This window comes from Cricetulus griseus (genome assembly GCF_003668045.3).
Source record: "Cricetulus griseus strain 17A/GY chromosome 1 unlocalized genomic scaffold, alternate assembly CriGri-PICRH-1.0 chr1_0, whole genome shotgun sequence".
In the NCBI taxonomy this organism is placed as follows: Eukaryota; Metazoa; Chordata; class Mammalia; order Rodentia; family Cricetidae; genus Cricetulus; species Cricetulus griseus.
This window is the reverse complement of record NW_023276806.1, coordinates 130,006,435-130,016,531: the sequence shown is the minus strand read 5'-3', so window position 1 is coordinate 130,016,531 and position 10,097 is coordinate 130,006,435. Positions and strand designations below refer to the sequence as shown.

At 50.0% G+C, this 10,097-nt stretch overlaps 1 protein-coding gene across 1 annotated transcript; it reads left to right on the top strand.

Moving 5' to 3' along the window:
- Window positions 1–722: 722 nt before the first annotated feature.
- Window positions 723–7,775, top strand: Tac3 (tachykinin precursor 3). The gene is made up of 6 exons (XM_035451712.1): window positions 723–2,046; window positions 4,216–4,321; window positions 4,539–4,568; window positions 5,178–5,231; window positions 5,539–5,613; window positions 7,579–7,775. Exons 1-5 carry the CDS (start codon window positions 1,933–1,935, stop codon window positions 5,592–5,594), a joined length of 360 nt encoding a protein of 119 aa, XP_035307603.1. The 5' UTR covers window positions 723–1,932; the 3' UTR covers window positions 5,595–5,613; window positions 7,579–7,775.
- Window positions 7,776–10,097: the final 2,322 nt, after the last annotated feature.

The window sequence follows — 10,097 nt, the reverse complement described above, 5'->3', positions numbered from 1 at the left end:
GAGAGGCTTAGCTGGGTAGTGGCACATGCCTTTAATCCCAGTACTTGGGAGGCAGAGGCAGTGGAATCTCTGTGAGTTTGAGGCCAGCCTGGTCTACAAAGCAATTTCCAGGACAGCCAGAATTGTTACACAGAGAAACCCTGTCTTCAAACAAACAGACAGAGAGATTTGGGATAAGAAGAGCTGGATTGCTGTGTATACTGGAGCAAGTCACTGAACCTCCCTGACCTTGGTTTTTCTAATCAGAAAAAAATGGGTATATTTCTTATTTCTATTGTGGAGGTGAGGAATATCTAATCCCACTGTATGTCTAAGCTCCTGATGTGTGTATCCATACCCTGTGGCCAGGACCCAATTGCCACTTTCCCAGGGCATTACTGGCTCTCTCTGAGTTCTAATTCTGGCCCTGGCTCTCCTTCCCTGTCTCTCTGTCCTGGGCTAAGAAACTATAGAAAAGCCCCTCATCTGTACGTGATGTAAACAAGGGCTGGAAGGGTTAGAGAATGTGTCTGAGCTTTGAGGAAAAGGGGAGGCAGAGCTAAGCAGAGCAAGGTGAGAACAGGATGAGCTTGGCCACGCTGTTTGTTCGTTCTCTCCTCCCTGGAGCAGGAGGGATGGAAGGTAGAACTCCAGCAAGAGGCAGCTGAGGCAGCCGATTCAGTCAGGGAGGAGAAGGGTGAGGATATGGGGGGCCCGGGGTGGAGGGTCTCAGTCCAGCAACCCTGCTTCTCTCTTGGGGCAAGGACCAGGAGATGGGACAGCTTCCACCGGGAGGAGGAGGGCAGAAGGAGCCAGATTCATCCCCAATCTTCAAGTGGGGCCTCAGCCCCAGCTGTCTTGATGGTGGCAGGGACAGAGACACCTGTCTGAGCTGTTCCAGGCTGGTAGTCAAGCTTGGTGGTTTAAAGGGAGAGGAGCTGGTGAGTTATGAGAAAAAGGTCCGGGAGTCACACCTATTGAGCTAGACCCGGCATGCAATTTTGTGAGAGATCACATTCAACAGCATTCCTTAGAGTGCCTGCCTTGGCTGCCTTTGGAAAGTGGGCTGCTGGACAACTGTAGCTTGCTGCTGGTCCTGTGTGTGTGTGTGTGTGTGTGTGTGTGTGTGTGTGTGTGTGTGTGTGTGTGTGTATGTGTGTGTGTGTGTACACGCGCCTGCGTGTCTGAGTATGTGACTGCAGCCTGCATCTTCTTCCCTACCAGCTCTCCTCCTCCCCTCCAGCCACCCTGGGATTGGTGACTCTCAGCCCCTCCCCTCAGCTCCCCCAAACCCTCCCAGAACCTTTATCAGGGAGCTGGGACTGGTTCCTGCCACCTTCCAGAGCCCCTGCTCTCCGAAGCAGCACCAGTCAAGCTCCCTGATCCTACCGTCCATCCAGCTCCACAGGTAGGTTCTGGAAGAATGGTGTGGTGGCCTGAAGCTGGCACCGAGGATGATGGATGAGAACCAGAGGGGATAAAGGAGAGGGCAGCCTCTGATAGGCAAGTAGGGTACCAGGAAGGCCATCAGAAAGGGCCCGAGAATGGGGCTCTGTTAAGGTTTGGTGTTTGGGGCCAGAATCAAGACTGATTCTTATGGGTTAGAAAGTTTTTCTCTAAGTCTCGGGTTTATCTAGCACTGTAAGACAGAATCCCAGGTCTCTTGTCAAGCTAGGTAAAGACACAGACCAGAACAAATTCTGTGAATCTATCAATCTTACGATCTAGAGACCCCCAACACACATCATTGCTCATTGATGGGCAGATCCTGGGATGATGTTTGATGGGGACTCCCCCTTCTCAGAGATGCAGCTCACTCTCTTCAGATCAGGGCTTAGACAGGGGAGGTGGAGAGCTGGAAAAACATGATGGAGCCCAGCTGCTGGTCAGGAAAGCCTGCAGGTTCCCACCAAGCTGTCTTCCCTCCTTTTCACCTTTTGTCATTTAGGCACCATGAGGGGCTCCGTGCTGATTGCTGCCATCCTAGCGCTCAGCGTGGCTTGCAGCTTTGAGGCTGTCTGTGAGGAGTCTCAGGAGCAGGTGGCACCTGGTGGGAGGCACAGTAAGGTAAGGTGTCCCCTGACAGAGTCCAAGACCGCAGGGAGACTTGGTTCTGTCTGTCTGTCTGGAGGGAGAGACGGAAGTGGGCTGGCGGGGTTGGGGATTATGTCTCTAAATTTCTTTCTATCTCTGGTCCTCTCCTGCTTCTGTTGTCTCCAGGGTATCCCTCTGTGTCTTGGATATCTTGTAGATAAAGTGTGCCCTAAAAAAATGCTGCTTAGCCTTATGTGGACTGAGGGGTTTGCATTTATGTATTTAGGAGTATATATGTCACAGCAATTAAAGAAGAGGCAGGGATTTGAGAGAGCAAGAGGAGAGGACACGGGAAAGGTTGGAAGAAGGAAAGGAAATGGGAGAAGTAACGTAATTATATTTTAATTATATTTTTTAAATTAAAAAATATGTTGTTCAGTTTTTTTTGTTGGTGGTGACATGGTGATTGGGGGTGCTGTGGGTAAGTTGGCTACATAAGTTCTCTGTGGTCTGGCTCAGTTCTGTCTCTTGGCAAAGGACAGATCTCCCTCCATGGAGGCAGACTCAGGCAGAATTTCTCCCCCAAGTGGCCCTCTGCGTGCTATTTCATCTATGAGTTACACGAGTTCTTTTAGTTTCAAGATGCAGATACCGCCCCCATCCTCTGCTTACACACCTCCACAGTCTCAGGTGTGTCTAAGGCACTAGGGCTCTCCCTTCTCTCCTCTCCCATGCCTACTTCTAGCCTCTGCTTCGTCAGACAAGTAAAACAGAAATTGAAAAACAAGCCAGGCTGAGCCTGGAGCCCCAAAGTTCCTCCAAGAAAAAGAATAGGACTTGTCAGGGTTGGTGTAGAGGGGAGCGCAGGGAGGAAGTCTTTTCAGGGTTTTGAGTTGACAGCAGTTACAAATGCTTTTAAGAAGATTACAGGTGGGACTTATTACAAATTCAGCATGTGGAGCCTTCTGCCTCTCCAGCTCCAATCTGCTTAGCATCTCATTACAGGAGGTGGGCTGAGTATGTGAACAATTTGGAAAAAGTGGCTTCTGGGAAGCTATGAGCTGGGCAAAGGGGAAGGGAGGGAGAGGGAGGGAGGGAGAATGAGATACACACACACACACACACACACACACACACACACACACACACACACGAGAACATGCACACATGTGCTTGCTCGCCAGGGCCGCTGTGCGGGTGGCAGCAGTTGCATCAGATCCAAGCAAAACCCACTGCTCAGTAAGTATCAGGTACAGGTTGGACCTTGTGTTGTCAGGGTGGTAAGACTATCTGGGTTCTTCGGAGACAACCCTGCTACAGCACCTAGGGCACCAAGAAAACACCTCTGCCTCTCTCGATCAACAGAGACCCTCTCTCTCCCCAAGGTCTGTGAGGATGAAAGATACTGAGTAGAATTCATGTGTGTGTGTGGGTGCCTGGATGGCTTATGTGGGGTGTATCCTGGGTGTCCACTGTAGCCCAAGGACACTAGAATTCTGGAGAGGGACACAACAAGCAGAAGGCTACAGAGAAGTCAGTGAAAGGCAGGAGGAGGGAGTCGCCCATAGACACAGCACAGAGTAGGGACTCCATGTCTGCAGGTGTACCCTTGCTGCCCGTTGCTACCTGACCCCTGGACCAAGCCCTGTCCATGAGCACGGGCTAGAGGACACTTGCTAAGTGTGATTGGCGTGGGGGATTCATGGCTCACTCAGTGGACTAACCGCATCTCTGAGCAAGCTGGTTTCTGAACCTGTGGCTTTGTCACTGAGAGGTGGCAGGAGCTGGGTGGGGGTTCCAGGAGACAACCGCCCTTGGCCTTGGGAGACAGGACGATCAGCATCCCAGGGAGGCAGTCCAAGGCCACCAGGCCAGTCACCCGGAAGCCTCCACAGGGCTCCAGACTTTACCATGCACATGAACACCATAGGGTCACATTCAGATTCAGGTGGTCTCCAGGTTAAAGGTAGGGTTCTGCTTTTCTAACACGCTCCAGTGCTGCTGCCCCTGGGCCTACACTCTGCATACCCACTTCTCTTCCAGGGCAAGCCCGAGGAAATCTTGAAGGAAAGGGGGTGTTGGGTTCAGCTGTGGTGGGTTTGGGGCAAGGCTGTCTTGAGCAGGAAGAGAGCAGATAGATGGGGTGTGGACCTTGTCCCTCAGCTCTCCGTTCCTCTCCTCTCCATTCCTCTCCCCTACAAGGACTCTGACCTATACCAGTTGCCCCAGTCCTTGCTTCGGAGACTCTACGACAGCCGCTCAGTCTCTCTGGAAGGATTGCTGAAAGTGCTGAGCAAGGCCAGCATGGGTAGGAGGAGGCCCTGGAGAGGGAAGGGGCAAAAGGCAACTTTGATTAGATTGGCCTGGGTAACCCCTTCAGGGGGGAGGGAGATGGGGGGGCTGGGGGGCTGTCCTAGTGAGTTGGTGAGTGGAGGTGGGGGGGAGGGAGCAGGGGGGTGCTGTGGGCTGTAATTTGAATTCCTCTCTAATTGTTCTTTCCCCACACTCTGTGCTTGGTTTCACAGGGCCGAAGGAGACATCTCTTCCCCAGAAACGTGAGTAGCTTTTTCCTTATCTGTGCTGACCTTTTGCCCAGCATCCCACGGGCATGCAGCCTGTAGGCCATTTTTGCTGACCTCATCTCAGCTGGTGTGGACAGTTTGCCAGCTGCAATTGCTTAGCCAGCCTTTGTGAGTGGGAGATGGCATCAGGGAACAAGGAGAGAGCGGGTGTGAGGGGCATGGGAGGCCATCCTGTCCCTCACTGGTTGGTCACTGGGAACTAAGGGGCTCTCCTGAGGGCAATGAAGACTAAGCCAGGCACCTGCTGTGCTGGAAAACTGATGAAATGTGGGTGTGTGCGTGTTAAGTGAGGGGGTGGAAAGAGAAGCCAGCAGGTAACAAACCCACTAGCTATGGAGTTCAGGCTCCAATGTGATACAAAGGAGCCAGATGTGTTAACACCTTTGTAATTCCAGAACTCAGGGAAGAGAGGAGAGATGGAGAGCACAAGGCTATCCTGGGCTACACCCCAAGTTCCAGAGAAGTGTAGCATACTTAGACCTTGGAGAGAGAGAGAGAGAGAGAGAGAGAGAGAGAGAGAGAGAGAGAGAGAGAGAGAGTTCCAGTCTCAGACGTCTTGACAACATTGGCCTTTTCTTGTAGGTGACATGCATGATTTCTTTGTGGGACTCATGGGCAAGAGGAACAGCCAGCCAGGTAGGGTAAACACAGTGGGAAGGTCTGGGTACTGCTGAGGCTATGTCAGAAGTACCTCCCAATTTGTCATCAGAGAGGAAGATGAGACTTTTCTCAGTTGTAGTGAGTATCTGTGTTCCTTCCTTTCTTGGTCAGCTCAGATCTGCAGCCAGGATCAGTCACTTCCCTGAGCACAGTAGGACAGCCCTTCTGGGACTGAGAGAGACAGAAGGCTCTACCCCTCCCCATTGTTCTCCAGTGCTGTCTTTCATAGCCAGCCCTTCACTGATTTGAAAGAATTCCTCCTAACTATACTGTTTACCCCCAGACACCCCAACTGATGTGGTTGAAGAGAATACCCCCAGCTTTGGCACCCTGAAATAGGCCCCCAGTGCAGAATAAGGTAAGCACATTTGGCTGGAGGGGTTGAGGGAGAAGGATCGGGAAACTGTCAGCTCTAGTTTTCACAGAGGCTACCAATGCATTCACCTTTGAGTTAAAACACAGACACACCGCCAGTGTCCAGCATATAGTCAACTGCAGTGATGCTCAGAGATACACATGCCCTCTTTTGTCTCTTTCTCCTGTGTCATGGACCCTGTTGATTACTGAGCACAGTGAGAGGTGGTAAGAAGCAGGGAGAGGCATTCCGTGGGGCTTCTCCAGTGGTCAGCTGGTGTTTTTGGACACCGTCTTCTTGTGATCTATTCAAAAGATGGTGAGAACGTCCTTCAGTCACTGTGGATTTATTCACAGCTCAAAGTGTTTGCCTCCCAAGTAGGCTGAATTGTACTGAGTTACAGTGTCAGAATGCAGTCAGTACAATTACGATTTAGGAAGAGATTCAGGGATGCTAAAAGTCTGGAAATAGCTGGGAACCACATCTTAGCCTCCTAGTACAGCAGAATGTATTAGAACGCAACCTAAATTCAATCCTGGACCTGCCTTTCTCTAACTGTGTCCTATTGGCCAAGAGACTTAACACCGAGCCTCAGTTTCTCCATCTGCAATATAAGGATGGTGATAAAATCTCCCAAGGTTGTGGTTTTCCAAACAAAGCCTTCATAACGGTTCCTGGCACACACAGAGTCATCTATATTACGGCTCTTCCAGTCTGGAAGCTGAGCACTGGGGAGGGGTGGGTAGAGAATGTCCTCGAGTTGCCCTGGCTAGCTTTTGTCTGACAGATGAAAGACATCTAGGCCAGACCTCAGGGCTGAGTGGGCTGCGAGATTCCCCACTTGTCCACTAGTGTGAAAGCCCCTTAGGGAAGTCTAGTCAAAACACAGAAATATCTGTCTACCCACACGTGGCAACGGCCACTCAATTGATGCCTTCCTTTCTGCTAGCTTCTAAAGAGAAGGAAGACAAGGAGTGGGGGGTGGGGCTGGAAAGCCTCTGCAATCTACACAGCTCCCTCCCCTCTCCCTTTGTTCTGGAATTCACAGTTGCTGGCCTCAGGGTGGCCAGTCTGAGACCCAAAAAGCTGACCCTAGATACTACCTGTTCATGACTCCCTCAGACCAGGGACTGGGTCCGGTCTCCCATTTACTGTTGGGTGAGAGGGCACAAAGGGCTATAATAACTGTAACTTGCTGATTACATGGTGTTTACCATATCATTTTCTTCTCATTAGATGGTTATTTCAGTCCTGCCGATGGCCAGATAATTATACGGGTAGCTATATCTGGGTGACATACTCTCCTCCAACGTTATGCACTGGCCATAAAGATAATTACAGTGTAATTTTGCCATAGTATTTTACACAAATGGTAAATGCAAGTGCATTGTGGAAATCTACTTTTAATATTTTCTGGTGAATCCAAGTTCTTTCAGAGGGACTGAGCCAGTAATTGCAGCCTTTCTAATCTCACCACTGAGGGTATTCTAAACCTGTTAGGTGCCAGACAGATGGGACATGCGGTCCCCAGGGGCTAGCATTTAAAGATGATTAGAGGAAGTGGATCAACACGGATGACTGTGTCATTTTATTTCACTCACATGAAGCTACTGGAAACAGAAGTCATTGAGGGCCTGTCTAGGAAGGAGGACTGGGCTAAGCAGTGGAAGGAGCAGTCACTGGAGATGGGCTGTGCTAGCCTCCTGGGAGTGTTGGGTGACAGGAAGCAGTCACTTCACTGTTCTGCATGCACTCCGCAGACCATGACACAGCATTTAGAACATTGTGGAAGGGGCAGGCACCTGCTGCCAGCCCAAAGGCTGCTGGGACAATGAGAGTGAAGCTTTCCCTTCTGCAGAGACAGCCCTTGTTCCCTTGTTCCCTTGTTCCCTCAGTGGGTGGGACAGTGGGCATTTTGTTTGACAAAGATGTGGTTTTAAAGCTTTATTTGTTTATTTCTGTCTTTAGCACTCCACTTCTGGACCCCGGACCCCATCATCAGGACATTGTCTCTGTACCAATCCCAGAGCATGCTCCCGACTCCCTTTCTCTTTTCCAAGCTTGTACGATCCTCCTTTTGACTCCTTCTCCTGCTCAGCATGGAAGCTGCATATGAATAGTTTCAGTCCCTTGGGCACTATGGTTTCTGTAGTGTCCCGCATTAAAAATACAATGTCTCCTTTTCAACAATAAAGGGTTTTTACATAGGCGTGATGCGAGAGACTGGTTGATGAATGAGTGGGTTTTTCCAGACATGCGTATGTGCAAAAAGATACAGGGGCCTGCAAGGTGGTTCAGCAGGGAAAGGGGCTTGCCACACAGGCCTGATTACCTGAGTTCAATCCCTGCAATCCACCAAGGAAGGAGAGAATGGAGTCTCAAAGATGTCCTCTGATCTCCCTACATTGTGCCATGGCATGGGCCCCTTCCCTTACACACACACACACACACACACACACACACACACACACACACACGGGGGGGGGGGAGGTTGGGGAGGCAGACGACAGGGAGGGAAGAGCAAGACTAAAATTTAAACAAAAACACTACACATGATAGTTAAATAGACACATCTTCATTTTGAACACATACTAATTGTTCTAATAGAACCCTAAACAATTCTTCATACAATTAACACTGGATTTGGTGATTAAAAGAACAAATATACACCATTGTGGCAGCATGCACCTGTAACCCCAGTGTCGTGGATTATTTTAACTAGGCACAGATGTGTTAGATTTGTTTATGCTGTGGAATATTTAACTGTATAAAGGTGTGTTAGTTTTGTTTATGCTGCATATGTTTAATTATGAAAAGCTCTTTTACCTTGTCTGCGTAAGGTACCCAATTGGTCTAATTAGGAGCTGAATGGCCAATAGCTGGGAAAGGATAGGCTTTGGGGAGGGCAGAGAATAGATCAAAGGACTGCAAGGAGAGAAAGAGGGCTACATCGGGGCAAGATTGGCCAGCTAAGTATAGCGAGGCGGTGAAAGTAAGATATACAGAAAGAAGATAAAATGACCCAAGGCAAAACACAGATGAACAGAAACATGTTAAGTTAAAAGAGCTAGCCAGAAACGAGCTTAAGCTAGGCCAAACACTCAAAACTAGTAAGTCTGAGTCATGATTTGGGAGCTGGTCGGGGGCCCAAAAGAAAAAGTCTGGTGCACCACAGCACTCAGTCTAGGCCACAAGGGAGACTGTGTCAAGGGAGAAAAAAAATCCTCACATTTGGATAGTTTGTCGCAATCAAGGACTTCATAGTTCAGTTTCAGAAAAAAGGAACACAGACATTCCCAGCCTGGAAAAATTCAGCCAGCACTTGCCGAGCTTCGTAATTGGGGGGCTGTGTAAAGACACCCCCTCCACTCTCCAAATGTTAGCAGCGAGGGTTCTAAAAGATCAGGGGATGAGATGGTAACCATTGCCCGGTGCCGTTCCCTCTGGCTTACATCTGATTATTGCTGTCTTCAGTCAGAGCAGCTGTGATCTTCCCCCACGAGGCCCTCCTGAGGCTGGCTTATTAACATTCCTGCGTGAAAGGAGGTGGAAGGCTAAGGAGTCCTGCCCCTCTCCAAGGATGTGAAGCGATAAAGCAGGGGACCTGGAAGCTGGCTGGGACGAAGCTTTCATGAGTGTTGCCCATGCTGGGGACGGGGGTGGGGGGGTGGGGGCGCATTCCCACAACATAGCTATCCAAGTAGCCTGCTCCTGGAAGTAACCTGAAACTCCAAGTTCATAGGTTCACAAAGCTGACCTTTAGACACGATTGTCTCTTTGGTCTGTTGTTAACCTTGGACCAATAAAAATTGTCCCCCCCCAAAAGACCCCACAACTCCCATTTGTGGATTTTGTAGTATGGCGGGGTTTTGGACAAGTTGCTACAGAGGCCAAAAGAGAGAGGCAATGTCCTAGGTATTAGCTGGCTGTAGTCCTAGAAAAGGCAATCACTGCCTCAGATTCTTCCTCTGCACTGTGCCCATTACCAGCCCTTTCAATACTGGCATAGTAGACCCCAGAATGTGGCCTTACATGTCCTGGGTGTGGGTGTCTTTTAGTCTGATGTGCTAAAGATCACAACCCCACTGATCCAAACGGTGGCTCTGTACCCCAAGGGAACATTATGGGAAATCCCCGAGCTTCCCCTCATCACCAGGTGTGGGGTTGTTGTGCACTTGAGCTCTTGAGCTGGAGAAATGCAAAGATGAAGCTCAGCCTTCCCAAGGCACCATCAGGACCAGGTGTGGGAGCCAGATGCCGCTTCCTGCAGTTCTTTGACCTCAGGGAAGTTCTAGTTTCCAAATGGGTGTCCTTTTGACCGACAGCTGCACAGTATAGGTGGGGAAAGGAGAGAAAGCTGCCACTCATAGTCAGGTCAGAAAGTGACTATGCACTTGCTGGTGCTGAGGACTACAGCTGAGGATTAGAGACACTGAGGGTGTCTGTGACAACCTGCCCCTCACCCAAGGAAAGGGAGGGAAACAGTC

Coding starts and splice junctions, on each gene's coding strand:
- Tac3 (XM_035451712.1), top strand. CDS start 1,933: ATGAGGGGCTCCGTGCTGATTGCTGCCATCCTAGCGCTCAGCGTGGCT. Junction 4,322..4,538: donor GCTGAGCAAGGCCAGCATGG/GTAGGAGGAGGC, acceptor TTGGTTTCACAG/GGCCGAAGGAGACATCTCTT. Junction 5,232..5,538: donor CAAGAGGAACAGCCAGCCAG/GTAGGGTAAACA, acceptor GTTTACCCCCAG/ACACCCCAACTGATGTGGTT.